Source organism: Lithobates pipiens, unplaced genomic scaffold (genome assembly GCF_037356315.1).
Source record: "Lithobates pipiens isolate NorthernLeopardFrog02 unplaced genomic scaffold, aLitPip1_a1.2 Scaffold_1, whole genome shotgun sequence".
Classification (NCBI taxonomy): Eukaryota; Metazoa; Chordata; class Amphibia; order Anura; family Ranidae; genus Lithobates; species Lithobates pipiens.
The window spans coordinates 93752752-93779583 of record NW_027507685.1 but is presented as its reverse complement, the minus strand read 5'-3'; the positions used below and the strand labels follow the sequence as shown (position 1 = coordinate 93779583).

At 45.4% G+C, this 26832-nt stretch overlaps 1 protein-coding gene across 1 annotated transcript in view; it reads left to right on the top strand.

Annotated features, from left to right (window-relative positions):
- The first annotated feature begins 10523 nt into the window (after positions 1-10523).
- Positions 10524-26832, top strand: part of SHROOM4 (shroom family member 4) — a 129550-nt gene continuing 113241 nt past the window's right edge. The window contains exon 1 of the mRNA XM_077465178.1: positions 10524-10761. Within this exon, the coding sequence (XP_077321304.1) occupies positions 10639-10761 (123 nt within the window). The 5' untranslated portion in view covers positions 10524-10638. The remainder of the gene's footprint in view (positions 10762-26832) is intronic.

Here is a 26832-nt window from a genome sequence, read left to right as displayed (position 1 = left end):
AAAGGCCTACATCTCCATGTGTGAGGAGAAAGGGTGGCATCCGCCCTCCTTCTCTATATCCAGGATCCTGCAGTTTCTTTAGCAAGGTGTAGACCAGAGGTTGGCGTTGAGCACCATCAAGGGGCAGATTTCAGCTCTGGCTGCGTTTTTTTCAAAGATCCCTGGCGTCTCACTCATTAGTGAGTACCTTTGTGCAGGGGGTGCGACATGTAGTCCCTCCGGTGCATCCTCCGTTACCTCTGTTAGATTTGAAACTGGTGTTGTTGGCGCTTCAGAAGCCGCCGTTTGAGAATATCAGGGAGATTCCTCTGCTGACCCTTTCACAGAAGGTGGTCTTTCTAGTGGCCATCACATCGGCCCAGAGGGTGTCGGAACTGGCGGCCTTGTCCTGCAAGTCGCCTTATTTGGTCATCCACAGGGATAAGGTGGTGTTGCATCCGCAACCGTCCTTTCTACCTAAGGTGGTTTCGGCCTTTCATATCAATGAGGACATTGTATTGCCATCATTGTGTCCTAAGCAGAAGCACCCCAAGGAGGTGGCCCTTCATGCTCTGGATGTGGTTAGGGCTCTGAAGGTGTACTTGTCTGCCACAGCTTCCTTTCGGAAGTCAGACTCACTGTTTGTTTCGGTGGCTGGTCCTAAGAAGGGCATGGCGGTCTCGTCGGCCACCATTTCCAGGTGGATCAGAAAGATTGTAGTCCAAGCCTACGCCTTGAAGGGGCAGGTGCCTCCCTTTCCAGTCACGGCTCACTCTACAAGAGTAATCGGAACGTCTTGGGCTTTCCGACACCAAGTGTCTGACGCTCAGGTGTGTAAGGCGGCAACCTGGTCGTCTGTCCATACGTTTACCAAGTCCTACAAGGTAGATGTCAGTGCATCGGCTGATGACTGTTTTGGCAGCAAAGTTCTGCAGGCCGGCCGTGTAGTTGCAATTAAATTTTTTCCTGGTTTTTCGATAAAAGTACTGTTTTGGTTAATGCACTGTTGCATTACTTCCGCAATGTTGTGGTCTTGGGGATCACTCCTGTTGAGGATACCCGGTTATATAGTGGTGTTTTTCCACACACTGCTTTTTTTTGTGGGTTTAGTTTCACTAGTTCCCACTTGCCATGGGGGATGAAGTTTTATGCTGTTTTTCCCACCCCTCGTTTGGCACTGCTTGGGGACGTCCCATTTAGTTACAGAGAGGAGCTGTGTCAGTCGGTGAATATAAGAGAAAATAGGATTTTTTGTACTCGCCGTAAAATCCTTTTCTCTGTAATTCACCGACCGACACAGCACCCACCCCTCCTTTTTTCTACTACATACAGTGGGAATATGCAGAATGAACATAGCCACCTTCTAACAGCAGCAAGAATAAAAAGGAGATTTAGAGGAGCCTGTGAGAATTAGAAGGGACTTTTTGAGTTAAGCTGACCATAGATGGATAGATTTGCAAATGAAAATTCTTAGGAAAATTAGTATGAAAATTCTTAGAAAAACTTCCACACATTCACCATTCGAAAGATTTTTGTTTGCTTTAAACATTTGATTTTGGAATGAATGGAGTTTACTGAACAAATACCAAATACCCTGTTGCAAATGAATTTATTTGAAAAAAAAATCCATCCTGCTCCTTCGAAATTTTCTTTTTACTGCGGTTGAAAACAAACATCGATTCGACCTCACGTGTGAAGGAACTTTATTAGAACCTTCTTTTCCCAAGAAATTTTGTTTTCAAAAAATAGTTTTGGCCAACATTAACAATACATACTTAAATGTAATATTTTTTTGGTGTCACTTTAATACTGCTTGGTCTATATATGTAGATCAGTCTTTCTCAACCTTTTTACCCCCAGAGGAACCCTTGAAATCTTGCTCAGGTCTTGAGGAAACCTTACTACTTGAGTGTCATTGAAAAGAAGCCTCCCTTTGCGTTTGTGGTCATGCGGAATAAGGCAGCCCTATGCCGCATACACACGACTGGACTTTCCGTCAGAATAAACTCAGACGGTCTTTCCGTCAGAATAAACTCAGACGGTCTTTCCCACGGAGTTCCGATGGAGTACCGCTTAAACGGACTTGTCTACACACGATCACACCAAAGTCCGTTCGTTGGGACTAGAAAAGGGAGCTCAATAGCCAATAGCTGCCCTTACGTCATATTTGGTCCATAGCATACAGACGAACGGTTTTTCTGATAGGAATTGATTCCATCTGAAAGATTTAAAACATGTTCTATTTCTAGGTCCGTCAGAGCTTTTGAAGAAAAAAGTCAGATGAAGCCCACACACGATCAGAATATCCGATGAAATGATTCCGTCTGACCTTTTCTGCCGGAAAGTCCGGTCGTATGTACGCGGCATTACAGTGGTTGTCAAAATGCAATCCCTAAGGATGGCTTAAAAGATTGTTAGCTTCATGCAACTGGTTCTACCAAGTGGTGTTGACCTCAGAACTATGCAGACATCTTAAGATAGGAGGTCAATCAGCCACAGCTCAAGGAACCCCTAGCAACCTTTGGAGGAACCCCAGAGTTCCAAGGAACCTTGGTTGAGAATGGCTGATGTAGATGTTTTCACCTGCCCCATAATTGGTCTATATACTGGATGTACGGCTTTACAAATTCCTGCTGGATGCCAACACCAACATTATTTTGTCTCACGGTCATAAAATCAGTAGATCTTTGCTGATGTAGTTTGCAGATGTACGTTGTTTTTTTTTCTGTAACTTCAGTAACATTTTGTTACATTAATGAATTTTTTTTGTTAACAACAAAATAAACAATTGTGTTGTTGCCCCATTTGCTGCCTCTCCCTGGACACACCAGGTCAACCTATTATAACTCTTACCCCTCCTCTGGACATTTGAATGCCTTGATGAGAATGTCAGACCCGCCAACTTTTAAGGAACACATTTCTGTCCTTTTGACATAAGCTGGTCAATAGTGGTTGAGAGCAAAGGACAAAATTCCTGGAATTTGGCAGACACGTGTTTTTGTTTCCAGTAGCCTATAAAGGGTTCTATAGGAATAAAAAAAAAGAAAAAAGAAAATTCTTCTTTTTATATTTTATTTCAATGTAGACGATTCCAATATGCGCATGCTTTCATTTCTCTGTCCCTCTCGTTATTTGAAGCTCACTGTATACATCTATTCTCTCCAATTTCCTTAACCACTTAACCACGCCGGTATACGTTGGCAAAGTGTCACGGGTGCGCAAAACAATGTACCCGTACATTGCTGCATAATACACGGCTAGCGGGCGCGCGCACGTGCCATGGGAGCGTGCCCGCCAGGTCCCGCGGACTCAATGTTCACCATGAGCCAGCGATCCTGGCCAAGACAAGGCATTTCCCCTGTTCTGCCTAGCAACATAACAGGGATCTACTGCTCCCAGTGATCGGGAGCAGTGATCTCTGTCATGTTCTAGTGAGCCCACCCCCCCCCCCCCTACAGTTAGAACACGCTGAGGAAACACGGTTAACCCATTGATCGCCCCCAAGTGTTTAACTCCTTCCCTGCCAGTGACATTTACACAGTAATCAGTGCATTTTTATAGCACTGATCGCTGTATAAATGCCAATGATCCCAAAATAGTGTCAAATGTGTCTTGTAAAAGTATCTGGCTCTGATACTAGCCAGTGCCTCACTAGCCATTGACCTCACCGCACGTATCCTTCTCGGTGACTTAAAGATCACTGTTAATACAAACACTCCTGCAACTTCTAAACTTCTTAGTCTAACCTCCTCATTTCACCTGAAGCAATGGATACAAGCTTCTACTCACTATGATGGCAACACCCTCGACCTTGTATTCTTCGACCTATGCACTCCATGCAACCTCTCCAACAATCATTTTACTCTCTCTGATCACCACCTTATTAGTCTGTCTCTCTCCCTGTCTTCCACCACCTTTCCCTTCAATCGCTTAACAATCACCAAAAGAAACCTTTGCCACTTCCACCCACAAAATCTCACCCCTGCCATGCCCCAATCTAGCCACTTCTGTCTACAATAGATCCCTCTCCTCCAACCTTGTCCCCCTCACTACACACCGAATCAGGCCTCGACCCCTATAACCCTAGCAAACAGATGACACCAGAAGTCTCAAAAAACTTAGCCGTGCTCTCAAGCGTAAGACAAAGACTTCAACCAATATCAATCTGCCCTCTATAAATACAATTATTACCTCCACACTGCCAAGTTATTAACACCTTCTCATCTAGTCCCTGACAACTCTTCTCTACCTTCTAGTTCATCCTCCACTGCCTCCTTTCACTCACTGCCCAGGAGATTGCTAATCAATTCAAAAATAAGATTGATTCAATTTGTGATGAAATCTCCACTCTACAGGTACTGTATCTCCCCGACCCTATAACTCTATCCTACACTCCCTAACCCACATCTTCAACCTCTCCCTCTCTTCTGGCATATTTCCCAACTCTAAAACATGCACTAGTCACCCCATACTTAAAAGCTGTCCTTGGACCCTACCAATCTTAACAATCTACGCCCTATCTCCTAGCTCCCCTTTTCCTCTAAACTCCTTGAATGTCTGGTCTACAACCAACTGAGTGACCACCTCATTAAGAATAACCTTCTTGATCTCCCTCCTGGATTTCGCCTTCAACACTCAACAGAAACGGCTCTCTTAAAACTCAAAAACGACTTACTAACAGCAAAATACGATGGATATTATTCTGTACTCCTACTTCTGGACCCTTCGGCTGCCTTTGATACGGTTGATCACACACTCCTAAAAAAAAAACTTTACTCCATTGGTCTCCGTGATTGTGCTCTTCCCTGGCTCTCATCCTACCTAGTATCCTACTGAACCTTCAGGGTCACGTGCAATTCTACTTCCTCCACTCCTCTTCCTTTCTCTGTTGGGGTCCTTCAAGGTTCTGTATTTGGACCTCTCCTTTTCTCAATCTACACCTCCTCCCTGGGTCAGCTGATAGCCTTCCATGGCTTTCACTATAATTTCTACACTGACGACACCCAAATCTGTTTCTCCACCCCTCAGCTCACTCTTTCAGTCTCCTCACGCATCTCTAACTTACTAACAGACATATCTGTCTGGATGTCACGCCTCTTCCTCAAACTTAACTTGTCCACAACCGAGCTCATAATATTTCCTCCTCCACGTGTCTCTTCCCCTGACTTCTCTGTCAAGAGCAATAGCACAACCCCACCCATCCCTACATGCCAGGGTGCTAGGTGTTATCCTGGACTCTGAACCTTTCGGCCCCACATCCAATCACTTTCCAAAGCTTGCCACCTTAACCTCTGCAACATCTCCAAAATATGTCCCTTCCTAACCAATAAAACCACAAAGCTTCCAATTCACCGCCTGGTTATCTCTCACCTCGACTACTGCAACTCTCTCCTCATTGGGTTACCTTTACATAAGCTATCTCCCCTTCAATCCATCATGAATGCTACTGCCAGACTTATCCACCTGGCGTCTGCCAATCTCTCCATTGGCTGGCACTCTCCCAATGAATTAAATTCAAAATACCAACAATATCTTACAAAGCCATCCACAACTCTGCCCCAAGCTACATCACTAACCTAGTGTCTAAATACCAACCAAATTGTCCTCTTCGTTTCTCCCAATACCTCCTGCTCTCTAGCTCCCTCATCACCTCCTCCCATACTCACCTCCAGGACTTCTTCCGAGCCTCTCCCATTCTTTGGAATTCCCTTCCCCAATCTGTCCGACTATCTCCAACACTATCCACTTTTAGGCGATCCTTGAAAACTTTTCTCTTCAGAGAAGCCTATCCTTTTTCCATCAACTGTACTTACATTTTCTTCATCAACTCTGCCCCACAGTTCAGGGCCGTCTTTAAGGCAGGGCAAAAAGGGCAACTGCCCTGGGTCCTGTCATTTTTGTGAATCCCAAAGCATCTGCCTCATACTTACCAACTATCCCTTGTCCATTGAAGTTTTAGTCCTCTGCTGTGTCCTGATATCTCAGTGTGAAGTGCTGGTACTAATGCTGCCCAGCTCTGCCCTATTGTTGTGTACAGATGACTCACCTGCAGACCCTGTGTTTACATGTAAATAACCGGCAGTTCATATGTAAATAGCTGCGGCCGGTGGCATTCATATGTAAATAAAGGCAGCATTCGTATGTATATCATGCTCCCTTGCTCTGAGGAGATGATGTGCTGTAACATCTAGCAACTAATCAGTGAGCCGTAATGTGTCCTGTAACCTTTAGCAACCAGGCAGTAAGCAGTAATGATATGCTGGCAACCAATCACAATTTCTGCTTGATCTGATACAGTAAACTGATTTTAAGTCCAGCTGATATTTATTGTATGTCTCAGAGCAGGTGGAGAGTGAAATTGCTTGGGGGGGGGGGGCCCAAGAAATTTTTTGCCCAGGGTCCAATCAATATTAACCACTTGCTTACTGGGCACTTAAACCCCCCTCAGTCCCAGACCAATTTTCAGCGCTGATGCACTTTGAATGACAATTGCGCGGGCATACAACACTGTACCCAAATGAAATTTTTATCATTTTTTTCCCACAAATAGAGCTTTCTTTTGGTGGTATTTAGTTACAGCTCGGAGTTTTATTTTTTGCTAAACAAACAAAAAAAGATGCAAAAAAAAAAAATCATGTTTTAATAGTTTGTTATAAAATTTTGCAAACGGGTCATTTTTCTCCTTCATTGAAGTGCGCTGATTAGGCGGCACTGATAGGCTGCATTGGTGGGCACTGATGGGCTGCATTGGTGGGCACTGATAGGCTGCATTGGTGGGCACTGATAGGCTGCACTGGTGGGCACTGATAGGCATAGTTAAGGCGGCACTAATAGGCACAGATAAGGCGGCACCGATGGGCACAGATAAGGCGGCACTGATGGGCAAAGATGGGCACAGATAAGATGGCACGGATGGGTGGCACGGATAAGTGGCACGGATGGGTGGCACGGATGGGCACTGATAGGTACCACAGATAGATGGGACTGATGGGCACTGATAGGTGGCACTGATAGGTGGCTCTGATAGGTGGCACTGCTGGGCACTGATGGGCGGCACTGCTGGGCGGCACTGCTGGGCACTGATGGGCGGCACTGGGGTGCAGCACCTTTGAGGCAGATTGGGTGGCACTGTGGGTGGCACTGTGGGTGGCACTGTGGGCACTATGGGCACTGACGGGGGGCACTGACGGGGGGCACTTACTTTTGCTTTTTATTTTACTTCAGGATGGCACTGCGGCAGGCAGGTGGGCACTGGCAGGTGGCAGGTGGTCCCTTGTATTGATGGCCGTGATCGGCTTTTTTTTTTTCTCCTCGCGCTGACAGCGTGAGGAGGAATAATAGCCGATTACCGGCTCCGTTCTATCACATGATCAGCTGTCATTGGCTGACAGCTGATCACGTGATAAGGGGTCGGGATCGACCCCTTGCACGGATCGGTGATCAGGCGAGTCTCATGGACTCGCCGATCACAGAGGGGGCGCGCAGGGGGCGCGCAGGCCGCTCGTACACGGGACGACGTCAATAGACGTAGTCCCGGAAATGTAGGTCCGCGCTAATGCCGTCATTTGGCAATAGCGCGGATCCCAAGTGGTTAAAGACGGCCCTGCCACAGTTATTACCTTTTGTATCACTTGACCCTCCATCTTAGATTGTAAGCTCTAATGAGGAGGGCCCTCTGATTGCTGCTGTATTGAATTGTATTGAAACTGTACTGTCTGCCCTAACATTGTAAACCGCTGCACAAACTGTTAGCGCTTTATAAATCTTCCATAATAATCATTTCTTAACATTAATACATTAAGTACCTGTTGATCCTGCCAGTTTCCTGTTTATGAAGCAATTTATGGTGAAAGGCAGATTTTAATATTCTAAAATTCCCCTTGTGTTGTTGGCACCAGGAGCTTCAGCAATTTACTATGCATGGCTCCTTTAGAGGAACAATTTTATGGGATAAAGGGACATGGTTCCTTATCAGGTTGGACAGAAGGACATGGTTCTTTATGAGATAGAAGTGAGGGACATAGATCCTTATGAATTAGGGCGGAGGGACATGGCTCCTTATCTGGTAGGAAAGAGGGACGTGGACACAGTTCCTTATGAGATAGGACAAAGAGACATGGTTTCTTATGAGGTGACACAGATAGACATGGTTTCTTATAAGGTCAGACAGAAGGACACAGATGTAGGCCAGAGGAACATGGTTCTTTATGAGGTAGGTTAGAGGGATCTTTGTGAAGTAGGGCAGAAGGACATGGTTTCTTATGTGGTAAGACAGAGGGGCATAGACACAGTTCCTTATGGGGCAGGACAAAGAGACATGGTTCCTTATGGGTAGAACAGGTGGACATAAAGGTATGACAGTGGGACATGGTTCATTATGAGGTAGAAAAAAAGGGGTGTTGTTCTATATGAAGAAGAACTGAGGGACATGACTCCTTATGAGGTAGGACAGAGGGACATGGCTCCCTATGAGGTAGGACTGATGGACATGGCTCCCTATCAGGTTGGACAGACGGACACAGTTTCTTATGAGATAGGACAGAGGGGCATGGCTCCTTATGAGGTAGGACAGATGGACATGGCTCCTTATGAGGTAGGAAAGATGGACATGGCTCCCTATGAGGTAGGACAGACAGACATGGCTCCTTATGAGGTAGGACAGACGGACATGGCTCCTTATGAGGTAGGACAGAGGGTTATGGCTCCCTATGAGGTAGGAGAGACGGACATGGCTCCTTATGAGGTAGGACAGAGGGACATGGCTCCTTATGAGGTAGGACAGAGGGACATGGCTCCTTATGAGGTAGGACAGAGGGACATGGCTCCCTATGAGGTAGGACAGACGGACATGGCTCCTTATGAGGTAGGACAGATGGACATGGCTCCTTATGAGGTAGGACAGAGGGACATGGCTCCTTATGAGGTAGGACAGAGGGACATGGCTCCTTATGAGGTAGGACTGATGGACATGGCTCCCTATGGTGTAGGACAGACGGACATGGCTCCTTATGAGGTAGGACAGATGGACATGGTTTCTTATGAGGTAGGACATATGGACACGGTTTATTATGAGGTAGGACAGAGGGACATGGCTTGTTATGGAGGACAGACGGACATGGTTCCTTAGGAGGAAGGACGGACAGATGGAGATGGTTTGTAATGGAGAAAGACAGAGGGACAGAGGGACCTGGCTCCTTATGAGGTAGGACAGAGGGACATGGCTCCCTATGAGGTAGGACAGATGGACACGGTTTCTTATGAGGTAGAACAGAGGGGCATGGCTCCTTATGAGGTAGGACAGATGGACATGGCTCCTTATGAGGTAGGACAGATGGACATGGCTCCCTATGAGGTAGGACAGAGGGACATGGCTCCTTATGAGGTAGGACAGAGGAACATGGCTCCTTATGAGGTAGGACAGAGGGACATGACTCCTTATGAGGTAGGACAGAGGGACATGACTCCTTTATGAGGTAGGACAGAAGGACATGGTTCCTTATGAGGTAGGACAGACTAACACGGTTTCTTATGAGGTAGGACAGAGGGAAATGGCTCTTGTTATGGAGGACAGACAGACATGGCTCCTTAGGAGGAAGGACGAGCAGATGGAGATGGTTTGTAATGGAGAAAGACAGAGGGACATGGCTCCTTAGGCCGCGTACACACGGGCGGATTGTCTGCCCAACTAAGTTCGTCAGACAATCCGACAGACAGTCCGTCCAACATTTGAATGAACGGACTTGACCACACACGATGAACAGACAGTCCGCTGAAAGCTTGCGCGATGACATGTACAGCACGTACGACGGGACTAGAAAAACGACGTCCAATACACTGCAATGCAACCTTCGGCCGTGTAAATCCTTTCTGAGCATGCGCCATACTTAGTCCGTCCAACTTGCCTACACACGAGCGGACTGTCTGCTGAAACCAAGTTTGGACGGACAAAACCAAGTTTGGACGGACAAAATTACGGAAATTCCGAAAGACTTTGTCCGTCAGACTGTCCGCTGAAAAAGTCAGCTGAAGCCCACACACGAGCGGATTGTCCGCTGAAACACGGTTCAGCGGACTAAGTTGGGCAGACAATCCGCCCGTGTGTACGCGGCCTTAGGACGGACAAGAAAACATGGTTTATTATAGAAAAGGACAGGCGGACATGGCTGTGGCTCCGTCCTTATGGGGTAAACTTATCTCCCTTATGAATGGTAGAATAGACCCGCCCCCTAGAGGGCGGCACCGTGGTGTGTAGGCTGCACCACCCTACGCTCCGCCCCCCATCCCCGCACTGTCTATGTGTGTGTAGTGTGTAAGACTCTCCGCCTCCTCTTCGTGCGACCCCGCCCTCCCATTCCTTCCCAGTCAGCGTGTAGATTGTAGGACTCCCCGCCCCCTCCACGGACGGCCCCGCCTCGCTCACCCTTCTCCGTCACCGTATAGTTTGCAGCACTCTCGCCCCGCCCTGTTGTCCCTGTTTAGATTCCAGTCTCCCCGCCCCCCTGAGCGGACGGCCCCGCCTCCTCGCCCCCCCCCCCTCTCTCCCGTGTCAGTGTGTAATTGCTGTTCGCTCGGTGCGGAGCTCCCGGGATCGGTCCGTTCTCCGGTATGGAGCAGCAGCCGGCTCCCAGTTGACTAGCAGTGGATGGAGGAGGGGCAGACATGGATCCCAGCGGCGCTTCCCAGTCCTCCCAGTGCATCCATGTGCAGCTCCAAGGGGGGGCCCCCTGGGGATTCACCCTAAGAGGGGGGCTGGAGCACGGGGAGCCCCTCATCGTCTCCAAGGTAAGGGGGCGGGGCAAGTTCCCGGGCTCCTCCCACTCATTTTTTTATTTTAAAAATGTTACTTTGTTTCCAATGCGATCCTTTCTCTCGCTGCTGATCTCCTGCAACCTCTTTGCAGCCACTTCTTTCCACCTCCCCCATGGCATTTCCTGATGGTGACCAATCCTGTGTCCCCCCAGGAAGCCCCTGTGGCAGGGTGACAACGCTCCGCTTGGCACCCAATTGCTTTGGAGCTTTGTCACCCTGCCACAGGAAGTGCAGCGGGGGTCACTGGGGATTATTTTACTAGGCTGCAGATTCATAATGATTTTTTTTTTTTTTTTTGTGTATTTTGTGTATAAGGCCAGATTTACTCGTTTTTGACATTTGGTGCCGTTTAAACGCTTTTTTAAATTTTATTTTTAAGCGTGCTCCCATTGGCCTCTATTAGAACGCCCTTTTTAAAAAAAATATATATGTTTTATTTTTTGCATATCACAGCGATGACGTGGCATGCCCTAATCAAGGTCAATGGGCACGCACATGCATGAGAACTCACATTCTAATAGAGGCCAATGAGCGCACATGCATGAGAATGCGCCAAAGCACGTGCCCCAGCCTTAGAGATTTTACTGATTGGGTGTCCTGTATGGCTGCGCCGTCTCTGTCGGCGCATTTTTTATTTTTTTTCCTATTGGCCGTGAAATCAAAGAGGTATTCTAGGTGAGCAGGAGCTGGCACCCAAGTAATGCCAAGGCCCCCCCCCCCCCCCCATGTGCAATAGAGACTAAGACAGGTGATGGTAACCGCTCCCCCCCCCCCCCCCCGGGTGTACAGTCAATGGATTGGTCAATTAAAACCAGGCAACGTCTATCGGCGCAATATTTTCCTATCGAAGATTTTTTTTTTTTTTTTTGCGTAGGTTACCAAGAGCTGGTGCCCAAGTAGTGCCTAGCCCCTGATCTGCAATAGCATTTAATACAGGTGATGGTACTTCTTCAAACTTCTAATTACCTTGTCTAAATCCCTGGGTACCGAGATGGTCCTCAACAATTTTTGTTGCTGTGGGGCAATTTTTGGAGTAGCATCTGGTGTATTGTTGGATTGATCCATTAAAACCAGGTGATGTCTGTCAGCACAATTCTTTTCTATTGGCCACGAAATATGAGGTTTTACCTAGGAGACCAAGAGCTGGCACCCAAGTAATGCCAAGCCCCCAATGTGCAATAGTGACTAATACAGATGATGATACTTTTTTGCACACCCTCCCCCCTCTTCCCCATGTTGTACAGTCGATGGATTGGTCCATTAAAACCAGACGCCATCAGTCGGCACAATTCTTTCTTATAGAAGAGGTTTCATATAGGTGACCTAGAGCTGGCACCCAAGCAACGATGTGCAATAGAGCTTAATACAGGTGATGGTACTTCTTTACCCCCGGGTGTACAGTCGATGGATTGGTCCATTAAAACCAGACGCCGTCTATCAGCACAGTTCTTTCCTATTTGCTGTGAAATAAGAGGTTTTAAATAGGAGGAGGGGGGGGGAGAGAGCTGGCACCCAAGTGACGTCAAGCCACCAATATGCAATAGAGGCCAATAGAGGTGATGGTACTTCTTTACCCCCCCCCCCCCCCCGAGTGTACAGTTCACTCATTGGTCCACTATAACCTCACAAGATTGATCACTTTGTATACTTTGCATCATTTAAAAAAAAAAAATAGGTTCCACTTTTGTATAATTATTTTTTTCCTTTCTATGTGAAGTGCTACCTAGAAGATTTTAAGCTTTTCCTGAACAGCCACGGGCGTCTCTTTAAGTGGGTCTATATTCCTGGGTTGGGGGGAACTTTCCGAGCACGTGGTCACATAATTGAGATAATAAAATGCGACCGGTTAGAACCCTCATCTGCTCAATGATGACTATGTGTGGCATGTGGGCACTTAAAACCTATATGCGAATGATGTAGGATTGCCCTCCACTGCCTCTTGGGATGTCCACCTACACACATCCAAAGATACTTCAATACAGAGCGCATGTGCACCGCCAGATCCTGTGCAGGCACTGCGCTGGTCTCTTCCAGGTATATGGGACCTTACCGAGATCTGGGTAATTTGTGAGCCTTCACAGGAACTGTGCCTATGCTGAAATGTATTGGGTCTCCACCATGCTCGAAACGGCATGTTGGGCATACCCGGAAAGTCTTGGCAAGGAGGAGTTGATTGTGGCACAAGCAGCTCAAGGTGGACAACACTGGACTACATGGACTAGTAGGTCAGTTATTAGAAGGAACTGAGTTTTAGCTAGGGAGGGTGAAGTTCTTCTAAGTAGTGTGGTTGAGTAACTGAATTCCCATTATTCTGCAGTTCCATCACGTAGCTGGTCATCTGTAGGCAGTTGGTCTCCTAACAGTCTCACTTTTTAAGCCACTTATGACCATTTTTCCCCATTTTAAAGTATCTAAACCTGGAACTTTTTTGGGGGACTAGTTAAAACCCCCAGTCAGGATTTTCTGGCTGTTTTGTGAGATTCACCCTCTCCTATTGACCATTGTGGTCATTGTCCCTGGGAATGAAGGTTATGGGAATTACAAAATTCTTGTCAACGGCATAGAGGGGAATCCTCCTGTTCTGGTGACAATTATCTAAGAGAGAATTTCCTCCACTTTGGAGATATTTCCCTTCCTGCTGTGTCCACAGGTCAGGAATTCAAGGAAAGCTCCAGATTTCTCTGATTGTTTTCTGCAATCGCAGCATATGCAGAACTCATTTTATATCCAGAATTGTCCTCTGCGAAATGTCCACTCTGTCCTTGGTCTTCTAAACTTTCTTTTAATCCACTTTCTGCGAACCCAGGCTGCAATAGACCAGAACCTGAGGGTACGTTATGATGCTGGTTTGGGTTTGCAGCACTACTGCTGCTCATTGCATGAGGAAGGTTTGGCCACTGCTGGAGAAGGTGGAACACTGACACCTCTGCAGCTGCCAGAGAAAGAGGACCCCTCACTCAAACCTGCCAGAAGAACCTCACATTCTCAGAGCATTAAGCGATTAGTCGCTCCTACGTGCTGTCTGACCTATATTATTATTATTTTTTGGACATCCCCTTCTAACACTATGAGCATCAATATTTGTTTGCCCCTACCTCCTCTTCCTTGTGGCTGTAACATCCTTAAATCTTCTGTGAAGACTTTCCACTCTTGGAATTTGTTCCCATTCAGCCAAAAGAGTGTTTTGTGGGGTCAGGTCCTGATGATGTATTTGAAGCCCTGATCCCAAAGGTGTTCAGTAGAGTGGAGGTCAGGTCCTGATGTTTGATGAGAAGACCTGATTGCAAAGGTGATCACTAGGGTTGAGGTCAGGGCCTGATGTTAAAATGACCTAATCACAAAGGTATTCATATGGTTGAGGCCTGATATTGGATGAGAAGACCTGATTTCAAAGGTGTTCACTAGGGCTGAGGTCAGGTACTGATGTTCGGTGGAAGACCTGATCCCAAAGGTGTTCAGTGCGGTTGAGGTCAGGAACTGACATTCGGTAGGAAGACCAGCTCCCAAAAGTTTTAAGTATTTTAGGGTATGGGTGATGAAAGACTTGATCCTGGAGATGTTCAGTAGGGTTGCGGTCAGGGGTCTGTGCAGGGCACTCAAGGCCTTCCACAAACTGACCAAAATCCATGTCTTTATGGCATTCTGGCTTTGGGCACAGTCACCGTGGAACCAAATGGGGGCCAAACTGGTGCCAAAAAGTAGGACAATTTTTATCTAAAATGTCTTTGTACCTTGTGACGTTAACAGTACCCTTTTACTGGGAACATCTGAACTCAATCACTTGGAGAAGGTCCTCATACTTGTGAGGTAGGTGTGATAGTCGAGTATCCTCAAAAGTTTTGCAAAATAATTTATATACCAGCTGGATCAGCTTAGAAGAACACTGCACGTTCAGCTCCATTTGGAATGTGCCCCTTGGAGCTGCTCATTGTTTATCCAATCCACACACTTGGAGGGAGCTCACATGAGCATCTCTCGGTTAATACTAATAGATACATTACCAATTAATGCCTGAAACCTTAAAGTGGCTGCGTTGGAGAAATAAAACTAACAGCATTTCGGGGCCAATCGACACCTATGTGTGCTCATGGTAATGCACATGACTAGGTGTGAATGGACCGTTCTAGTTTCCCTTTAAAAACATGTTAAATTGCAGCTCGGAAATATGAAGTAGCCGCATAGGAAAGAACCGGAATTCTATTAAAAATGCCGTAAATTTTTTATTTATTTATTTTTTTCACTGCCGGAAAAGGAATTAGGGTTTCAGGTCCTTCTTAAAGTTTACAGGCGTTCAAGTCGCTTCAGTGCCTTTTTTTTTTTTTTTCCCCCCCGTACGCTGATAAAAGGGCAAACAACCATTTTTTTGGCGCCAACGGCACCCAAACCCACTGGTGCGACTTGTCATGCGATTTGACAGTTCCCAATTGCATGACAAATTGGACCCTACAAAGGAAATGTTCAAATCAGTGCGACTGACTTTATGGTGCATGAAGTTGCGCAGATGAACTGAAACCGCACTGATCTGCAGCTTTGTAATCATGCAACTTCAAGGGATTTAAAAGTCGCATTCAGTGTGAATCAGGGCTTAGGTTTGCACGGATGCCAAATCTTTATCGCGAGTATCGATACTTTTGGTCAAGTACTCCGCTGATACCGAGTAAAGATACCTTTTGTGTGTGTGTGTGAGCCCAGACTGTGAACCCAGGTTTATCACTGCGAGTTCAAAGGAGCGGGGAGGGAAACCGCATGCGATTTGGACAGGAATCGTACCGCATTTCTGTTCAAATCTAATGCGATTCTGTGCATTGTGATTTCAGTCCATTCATTTTTTTATGGGCTCAAATCGTACCAGAAAGATATTGATTTCAGCTGGCTGAGCATTTGCATCAGTACGAGTATCGGTGCAACCCTACAGAATTGCATCGTGATTTAGGTGCCATTATAAAGGAAATGGCACCCAAACGCGCTTCTGAATTGTGACTGGAGCCTAAGGCTGTTTCCGTTATTTGACGCATGTGAAGTCGCATGACAAGTCAAATTCCATTTATTTCAGTGGTCCCTGTTCTAATTGGTGCGACTCCTCCAAAAGTTTTTGCACTACTTTGTTCCGACTTTGGTGCGACTTGTTCTCCCATGGTGCTCACCAGTCGCATGACATTGCATCAAAAATCGCATTGCAAAGTCGCACTGTAAATCGCACGGCTTTGGGGTCGCAATAGTGGAAACCTAGCCTAAATGTACATTTACAGAATTTATTGAACTCTACATTGTATTACTGCATTGGATGCGCAACTTATGGCCGTCCAGCTGTTGTGCCACTACAAGTCCCATGAGGCACTGCAAGGCTGACTGTTACAAGCATGACTCCCAAAGGCTGAGGCATGATGGGACTTGTAGTTCCGCAACAACTGGAGGGTCACAGGTTGAGCACCCATGTATTACTGGGATGTTACTTTGTACAGTGCATCCAGAAAGTATTCACAACGCTTCATTTTTCCCACATTTTGTTATGTTACGGCCTTATTCCAAAATGCATTAAATTCATTATTTTCCTCAAAATTCTACAAACAATCCCCCATAATGACTACGTGAAAGAAGTTTGTTTTGAAGTCTTTGCAAATTTATTAACCACCTCGGCTATAGGGCGGGCGCGAATGACAGCCGTAGAGCAGGCGCTTTCATCCGGGTGGCCGTCCCTGGACGTCCTAATGTTTACTTCCGCAATGCTCACCGCCGCGGGCTCGCATCGGGGAAGTACTGTGTTTGCCGTGTCCCCCGGGGACAGGCAAACACAGATCGCTGTAAATGGCCAATCACAGCGGCCGTTTACAGCGCGATCGGCCTGTCCAATGGGAGATGATCTCATATGTAAACATATGAGATCATGTCTCAGCGCCGCTCTCCCTCCTCACACAGACAGAGTGTGAGAGGGGAGAGATGAACGGCTGCAGCAGCAGCCGTTCTGCTTTGCTTTGATTTGATAAAAAAAAAAAGTAAAAAAAAGTGCCATCCTGCCCCCAGTGCCACCTGCCCCCAGTGCCACGTATAAGTGCCACGTGTCATCAGTGCCACATAGTGCCATTTGTCATCAGTGCCACCTGTCAGTGTCACCAATGCTACCTGTCAGTGCCATCTGTCATCAGTGTCACGCGTCATCGGTGCCATCTGTCATCGGTGCCACGTGTCAGTGCCAGCTGTCATCAGTGCCACATATTAGTGCCATCTGTCATCAGTGCCATCTGTCATCAGTGTCACGTGTCATTGTCCTGGTGCTTCAAAAGTGTAATAAATAGTCAACAAGTTAGATGTGTAATTTATGTTCCTAGAACACATGATGGCACTACCTGCATGTTGGGCCTCTCTATGTGGCCAGGCTGTGAAAAAGTCACACACATGTGGTATTGTAATACTCAGGAGGAGTAGCAGAATTTTTTGGGGGGTGTCATTTGTGGTATACACATGCCATGTGAGAGAAATAACCTATTACAGTGACAATTTTGTGGAGAGAAAAAAAAGAAAAATTAAAAATCTTAATTTTGCAAAGAATTGTGGGAAAAAAAATGACAACATCAAAAAGCTCACCATGCCTCTTACTAAATACCTTGGAATGTCTACTTTCCAAAAAGGGGTCATTTCGGGGGTATTTGTACTTTCCTGACTTGTTCGGGTCACAAGAAGCGAGATAGGCCACCAGTACATCAGGTGTGATCAATTTTGTGCGATTCGCACCACAGCTTGTAGACTCTCTAACTTTCACAAAGACCAAATAATATCCACTAATTTGGGTTATTTTTACCAAAGATATGTAGCAGTATAAATTGTGGCCAAAATTTATGAAGAAAAATTAATAATTTGCATAATTCTGTCACAGAAACAAAGAAATATGCGTTTTTTTTTTCAAAATTTTCTGGCTTTTTTCATTTATAGCGCAAAAAATAAAACCCCCAGAGGTGATCAAATACCACCAAAAGAAAGCTCTATTTGTGGGAAAAAAAAGGACAAAAATTCATTTGGGTACAGTGTTGCATGACTGAGTAATTGTCATTCAAAGTGTGAGAGCACCGAAAGCTGAAAATTGGTCTGGGCAGGAAGGGTGTTTAAGTGCCCAGTAAGCAAGTGGTTAAAAATAAAAAACAGAAAAATCCCATGTACATAAGCATTCACAGCCTTTGCCATGACACTCAGAAATGAGCTCAGGTGCTTCCTGTTACCACTGATCATCCTTGAGATGTTTCTACAACTTGATTGGAGTCCACCTGTGGTAAATTCAGTTGATTGGACATGATTTGGAAAGGCACACACCTGTCTATATAAAGGACCCACAGTTATCAGTGCATCTCAGAGCACAAACTAAGGCAGGCCATACATGGTCGAATTTCGAACTAATTTTCTTTTCAAAATAAGAAAGTTCGTTTTCTTTGTGATCCGATGATGCCACCATTGATTTTAGAAATTCGGCTGACCAAGCCTTCAATTTCACCTCACGTTGCTACAGAAAAGAATTTTCATGGCCAGGAATCTTCTTCTTTTTCTCTCCGTAAATTTTCTTTTCTTATTACATTTCTCGCACGATTCTCCCATCATTGATTAGAAAATCGTTTGTTTTTCAAAAATTTCCAACAGGTCCGATTCCTCAAATTTGATTTCCGCACAAAAATCGGCTGTTGCTGCAGCCCACTAATGGTGCGAAATTCATACGAAAATTCTTATACGATTTGCAAAAGAAAATTCTTTCGAATTTCGAACCGTGTATGGCCGGCATAAGCAATGAAGTCCAAGGAATTGTCTGTAGACCTTCAAGACAGGATTGTATGGAGGCACAGATCTGGGGAAGGGTTCAGAAACATTTCTGCAGCATTGAAGGTCCTAATGAGCATAGTGGCCTCCATTATCGGTAAATGGAAGAAGTTTGGAACCACCGGAACTCTTCCTAGAGCGGGCTGCCCAGCCAAACTGAGTGATCGTGGGAGAAGAACCTTAGTCAGGGAGGTGACCAAGAACGTGATGGTCACTCCAGAGTTCCAGAGCTACAGAGCTCTTGCATTTCTCTGTGGAGACAGGAGAACCTTCAGATCAACCATCTCTGCATCACTCCACCAATCAAGCCTGTATGGTAGAGTGCCTAGACAAAGGCCACTTGGTAAAAAGCACATGACAGACTGCCTGGAGTTTGCCAAAAAGCACCTGAAGGACTCTCAGGCCATGAAAAACAAAATTCTCTGGACTTATGAAACAAAGAGTGAACTCTTTGGCCTGAGTGGCAAGCGTCATGTCTGGAGGAAACCAGACACCGCTCATCACCTGGCCAATACCATCCCTACAGTGAAGCATGGTGGTGGCTTCATCATGTTGTGGGGATGTTTTTCAGATGCATGAACTGGGAGACTAGTCGGGATCGAGGGAAAGATAAATGCAGCAATTTACAGAGACATCCTTGATGAAAACCTGTTCCAGATTGCTCTGGACCTCAAACTGGGTCGAGTGTTCATCTTCCAACAGGACAACGACCCTAAGCACACAGCCAAGATAACAACAAAGGAGTAGCTATGGGACAACTCTGTGAATGTGCTTGAGTGGTCCAGATTTGAACCCGATTGAACATCTCTGGAGAGATCTGAAAATGGCTGTGCACTGACGCTCCCCAACCAACCTGATGGAGCTTGAGAAGTCCTACAAAGATGAATGTGAGAAACTGCCCAAAAATAGGTGTGCCAAGCTTGTGGCATCATACTCAAAGACTTGAGGCTGAAATTGGTGCCAAAAAAGGCGCTTCAACGGAAACTAAGATAATTCGTTCCATGTTGAATTCTATTGTTCTATTGCATGCAATACCGCATGTAGCCAGAGGTGGGGGGGTGGTGGTGCTGAAGAGACTCGGAAATACTCAGAACGCGCAAACACTCGGGGGACAGAGAATTTCCGAGTGTCACCGGCGCCTCCCACACCTCCTGGCCAAATGCGGTACTGCACACCGCAGAGGCTTGCTTCCTGCTCGTTTTGCGAGCCAACATTCGCAAACCGAGTCAAGATTTTAATAATCGCTCTTTAACCGCGTTTACTTGCAATCCGAGGTTCCACTGTACTCTGTACATGGGATTTTTTTTCCTTATTTATTTTATTAAATTTGCAAAGATTTCTAACAAACTTCTTTCACATTGTCGTCCATTATGGGGGATTGTTTGTAGGACTTTTGAGGAAAATAATGAATTGAATCCATTTTGCAATAAGGCTGTAACATAAATTGTGGAAAAAGTGAAGCGCTGTGAATACTTTACAGATACACTGTATTACTGGAATGTTAGGTTGTATCTTAGAGAAAAGATACAAAGTAATTGTCTCCATTGTTTGGGGATTGGCTCAGTTTGTCGCTGGCGAGTTTCACAATCTTCATAGAGGAACAGGGGCGGCCTCTGTTCGTTTTTTTTATATAACATTTGCTCGGTCCAAGCTACGTGTGTTTATTGCGTTCACATTCATCCTGTTCTCAGGAGGAAGTGCTGCGAGAGGATAAAAAAATAAAAAAAAATTCCTGGATGCCTTTTGTTCAGTTGGAAGGGGGAGGGCCAGAGAAGTTTGGCATGTCTATCCTTACCGGTCATATAGAAGTAGACCTCCTGCTAATGTGTGTGCCATACGTGGGACACTTTTCGGAGGTTTGATGCCACTTCTACGTAGGAAATTTTTATCTTGAGAGTCAGCCGCCTGCCTGGCTTTAGGGGCCAGAAATACATTATTTTTTTTTGGATTTTTTTTTTTTTATTTTGTTTAATTGTACGTTTTCCACCCTTGAGAGTTTTAGCCAATGGGAGGATAGTTACTTGGAGGAGCTGATGTATGTTGGGCACAAAATTGCGCGTTTTTTTTTTTTTTTGGTCCTTCCTAATAAGTACATTATATATTACCAAAAGTATTGCCTTTACACGCACATTTAATGGCATCCCAGTCTAATGCCCTGTACACACGGTCAGACATTCCAACGACAAAATCCATCTGATTTTGACCCAAACTCATCTTGCATACACACGTTCAGAACGAGGTAACGTAGAACACATACGATGGGACTATAAAGAGGGCAGTAGCCAATAGCTTTTGTCTCGTAATTTATTCTGAGCATCCGTGGCACTTTGTCCGCCGGAATGGTCTACACACGATCGGAATTTAAACTATCGGATTTTGTTGGGGAAAATTTTACATCCAGATCTCAAACTTTGTCGGAAATTCCATCAGAAAAAGTCCGCTGGAGCCCACACAACGATTTGGATTTTCCAACAACACGATCCGATCGCACATTTTCCGTGGGAAAGTCCGATCGTGTGTATGGGGCATTAGCCCCCATGCGATTTTAGATTGTTCCAAATTGCATCACAGGTAGCCCCCTATTGTCGGTAATGGAATTGTTCAAATTGATGCGACCCCCCCCCCCCCCGACTTTGTGGTGCTACTTCAAGCGAAGTAACACGATTTTAAAGTAGCATCAGTGTGAACCAAGGCTTAGTCCGTAGGGTTCAATATTGAATTGTCTCACCCTTTGCAGCTATAACAGATTCATCTCTTCTGGGAAGGCTGTCCACAAGGTTTAGGAGTGTGTCTATGGGAATGTTTGACCATTCTTCCAGAAGCGCATTTGTGAGGTCAGGCACTGATGTTGGACGAGAAGGCCTGGCTTGCTATCTCCGCTCTTATTCATCCCAAAAGTGTTCTATCTGGTTGAGGTCAGGACTCTGTGCAGGCCAGTCAAGTTCCTCCACCCCAAACTCGCTCGTTCATGTCTTTATGGACCTTGCTTTGTGCACTTGTCCAAATCATTTGGTGGAGGGGGGATTATGGTGTGGGGGTTGTTTTTCAGGGGTTGGGCTTGGCTTCCTAGTTCCAGTGAAGGGAACTATTACGGCATCAGCATACCAAAGACATTTTAGGCCTCTTTCACACTGATGTCCCGTTCAGGCCCGCCTGTCAGTTTTTCAGGCGGACCTGAACGGGTGCTCCATAGAGCTCTATGGAGCGTCGGATGTCAGCGGTGACATGTCCGCTGACATCCGACCCGCTCCGATCCGAAAAAGTGTAACGGAGGAAAAAGCTATTTTTCCATCCGTCTGCGGATCGGATCGGGTGACGACGGGCACTGCGGTCCGTCATCATCCGATCTCCCATAGGGGAGAGCGGCGCTGTGACAGGTCCGTCCCTGCGCAGTGTGCAGAGACGGAGCTGTCATCTCCCTGCTCAGCGGGGATCGGCGGAGTGATCCCCGCTGAGCAAACGGATATCCACGGGGCGGATCAGAACTGATCCGCCCCGTGTGAAAGGACCCTTAGACAATTTCATGCTCCCAACTTTGTGGAAACAGTTTGGGGATGGCCCCTTTCTGTTCCAACATGACTGTGCAAAGTCCACCCACCTCCCCAAAGCCCCAAAGTTTGTGTGAATGCAGCTTAATGGCTCTGCCGCAGATTTACTCTAGGTTAACATCCATGCGAGCTACACTTGATGCCTCCTTCTGCCGCGCGCTTTGCATCTTTAAACCCTCATATTTTTTTATTATGGTGTGTGTGTGTTTGTTTGTTTGTTTGTTCATGCATTTTTTTTTCTTCTTCTTTAGTGCCGGTTCACATTAGCGCGATGCCAGACATCGCATATAATTCACAGCACACTGCTGTTCACATTACATGCGATGTCTGTGCGGGTGCGATGTCAGCCATACAGATAGTATGGCTGATATCGCACCGCATTCGGTCCAAACACGCACAGGACCCTTTTTTCTGTTCGGACCAGAATCGGAATGCATGTGTGTTCACACATATGCGATCCGATTCATGTCCGAACTGTCAGTTCGCAGTACGATATGCGATCTGAAATGGGGGTGTCGTTAACATATAATGACACTCCCCAGCAGTTCGCATATGGCAGTGTGAACTGCTGTGCGTGTCGAGTGTGATGCGGGAACCTGCAGTTGATTCGCAGGGTTCTCGCATCGCACTAGTGTGAACCGGCACTTAAACACACTGTAAATGCTGGTTACTAAGGAGTGGGATGGGAAGCCGGCTGCCACGTCCTTAACCGGGCACTTAAACCCCCCTCCTGCCTAGACCAATTTTCAGCACTGATGCACTTTGAATGACAATTGCGCGGTCATACAACACTACCCAACTGACATTTTTATCATTTTTTTTTTTCTCGCGCAAATAGAGCTTTCTTTTGGTGGCATTTAATCAGAGCTGATGTTTTTTTATTTTTTGCAAAACAAACAAAAAAAGATGGCAAAGTTTGAAAAAAAAGTTTTATACTTTGTAAAAATGTTTTTGCAAATGGCTAATTTTTCTCCTTCATTGATATGCGCTGATGGGGCCCTAATGGGTACCACTGATAGGTGGCACTGTGGGAACTGGTAGGTGGCGCTGGTAGGCGTACACTGTTGTGTACTTCTAGGTGGCACAGGTGGGCACAGATGAACTGGTGGCAGCTCTCCTGATCACAAAGTGCCCAATGCATGCCCTGCAGGGGGACGCACAGGCCACTCGGGCACGGGAGGACATCAATAGATGTACTCCCGGCAAAGTAGGTCCGTGCTGTAGCCGTTATACGGCTACAGCGCGGATCCGGAGAAGTTAACAACTGATGGGTTCCCCGCTGACAGCTGAATGTAAAAAAAAAAAAAAAAAATCAATTGCCCCTTGGAGAAATCCTGGAAGGAAAAAAAAAAAAAACCAACAAAAAAAAACGATGTTAGGTCCCCCTTACGGAATAGTATGGATTTGGAGGAGACACACCCACCCACCCCCTGGCCCACTCCTTAGCGACCAGCTATACTCTGTGTTTTAAAGGGGGGGGGGGGGCAAAACACAAAAAAATTGCATCACAAACACAATACTTGCGTTTCTATTCCATTAAAGTCTATTACACGCAAAAAAGCAGGAAAAAGGTCCCTGACCCTTTCCAAAAAAAATGCACCACCTGAAAAACTCATAAATGTGAACGTGTATCATAGGAAACCATGTTACATGGACTCCACTGCATTTCTGAAAACTGCAAAAAGCACAAAAAAAACAAAAAACAAAAACGCATAGCTGTAAACTTACACTTGGTGCGGGATTTTGCACGAGTTCCTAACTAAAACAAACAACCCAAAAAAAAAACGGTATTCCGAGTTGTCAGTTTTGCCTCTTTAGGCTGGGTTCACACTGCTGCGGTGATGAGACCGGATGTGATTCGCACCGCACTGCAGTGCAAATCACATCCGATCTCTGTGCGATGCGAGTTCAGCCATACAGATAGTATGGCTGAATTTGCATCGCATCCGGCCAAAACTCGCACAGGACCCTTTTTTTGGTCCGCAGCAGAATCGGATCGCATGGGTGTTCACACCATGCGATCCGATTCCTGTCTGAGTTTGCAGATCGCACTGCGATATGCGAACTGATCTGGGGGTGTCCTTAACGTTTCACTGACACTCCCAGCAGTTTGCATAGGGCAGTCTGAACTGCCGCCTGGAGGCATGTGATGCGGGAACCCGCAGCGGATTAGCAGCGTTCCCGTTTTGCAGCAGTGTGAACCCAGCCTTAGGCTCAGTTCACGCTGGTGCAATGCGGGAACCTCAGCCATCCCTGTGCGGGTTATCTCATATGAATCGCATGCAGTTCACACTGCACTCTGCGATGCAGTGCAAACTGTGGAATCGGATCATATAGGCGTTTGGACCCATGCAATCCAATTCCAGTCCCGGGCCAAAGAAAAGTGTCTTGCACCATTTCGGTGTGAATGCGATGCTTTTTCAGCCTTACAAACTATAGAGCTGAATTAGCATCGCATATCATATGCACAGGAATGCGGTGCAAATCTACAATCGCATAAGTGCAAACCCGGCCTTAACGCTTGTGAATGAACTGTCAAGGGAGTCTGAGAAGGAAATCCACAGCAGATCTCTTTTCAGAGGGCGCTAATGAGTGCTGCCCCATGTGAACGAGGCCTGAAATGAATCGTCAGCCAGTCCTATACAATGTAACGATGAGGAATCGGAAATGTAACACTTTCAATGAAAAGCAAAAAAAATAATAATGACTTCTTCCCACCGCTAAATATTGTCATTCAGCTCGTGTCCTGCAATCCTGGTTTACCAATATCAATGTATCGATCTTCCCGAAGTAAATAAAAGACGTTCTTATTTATCAATATCAGACTAACGTTCTTCCCATGTGGTGAGCTGGTCATAAAATACAATCCCTGTACAATGCTTCACCTGACCTCCAGAAGATTTACCCCCTTCCCTTCTTGACCAGGCCATTTTTGTTTTTTGGCAATATGACACTGCATTATTTTAACCACTGAAAGACCAGGCCTATCCTATTTTTCAGACTTGGTGTTTACAAGTTTTTTTTTTTTTTTTGCTAGGGATAAAAAAATAAAATAAAAATAAAATAAATATATATATGCATATGTATATATACACATACACACTTTTATTTTTATTTTTCTCAAGCAAAAAAAAAACTTGTAAACACAAAGTCTGAAAAATAGGCCTGGTTAAAGTAACGTAGTGTAAAATCGCAAAAAAATGCATATATATACTTTTTTTTTCTTCCCCCAGACACCCTGAGCAGTGATGGCGAACCTTGGCACTCCAGATGTTTTGGAACTACAATTCCCAGGATACTCATCTACACTGCAGAGTGCATGAGCATCATGGGAAATGTAGTTCCAAAACATCTGGGGTGCCAAGGTTCGCCATCACTGCCCTAGAGAATAAAATGGCGGTCATTGCAATAATTTGTCATACTGCATTTACAATCGCACTTTTTTTTGGGGGAAATACTTTTTAGAATTTAAAAAATAAGACAACAGTGATAGTGTGTGTGTATATATATATATATATATATATATATATAATGTATGTATATGTATGCATTTTTTTGCAATTTTACACTACGTTACTTTAACCAGGCCTATTTTTCAGACTTTGTGTTTACAAGTTTTTTTTTTTGCTTGAGAAAAATAAAAAAAGTGTGTGTATATGTATGTATGTATGTATGTGTGTGTGTGTGTGTATATGTATATATATATTATTATTTTTAACTGCAAAAGCCGGTCAAATACCACCAAAAGTAAAAAAGAAATTGTAATTGTGTAATATAATTTATTTATTTTACTTTCTGCTATAAAACTTATCCAATCAAAAAATTGGAAAAAAAATTGAATTTCTTCAGATATTTAGGCTAATATAATTTACATATCTTTTAAAAAAAAAGGACCATTGATTGGTTTGCGCAAAAGTTGTCGCGTCTACAAACTATGGGATATATACTGTCAATTTTATTTTATTTCTTTATTTTAGTAATGGCAATGATCAGCAATTTTATAGTTGGACTGAGATATTGCAGCAGTCAGACACTAACTGAAGATTTGACACTTTGTGGGAACCAGTGATGCTAATGCAGTGATCCGTGCTAAAAATATGCACTGTCACTGTACTAATGACACTACACATCTAGGGACGATCAAAGGGTTAAATGTGTGCCTAGCCAGTGTTTTGTGTGAGGTGTTTTTACTTGGGCGGAGTTCACACTATTGCAAATCAGATGTGGGCTTCGCTGCATTTTGGGAGACTGACCGGCTCTCTATGGTGCCGCTTCACACATCTCCGGGGCGGCTCCAGTGGGAATTGCACAGGAGTCCCGTGTGTCTTCTAGTCTGTGTTTCAGTTCTGAATTCAGCCAAAAATAGTATGTGAGCCCTGGAGAGCAGAAATTGTCCCACGGGGGTTCTTCTCCTTCCTCACTCTCTAGAACTAAAAAGTAAAAAAATAAATAAAAAAAACCTGAGGGATGAGCGGTTGGTCACTAGAGGGAGCTCAGCTATTGTTTGGATAGGAGAGCGGAGATGTGAGCCGGAAGAAGTCCCCAAGTGTTCTTCCCAGCAGAACATGACCTTTGTGGCCGGGAGGGACTGGTCACCAGATGATTGTCCGGCCCTTTCACTTTTCTTTTATTTCCTTCTAGTCACTCACTGCTTGTAGATAGAAACCATCAATATGAGAATTATTCATTTTATTACAAT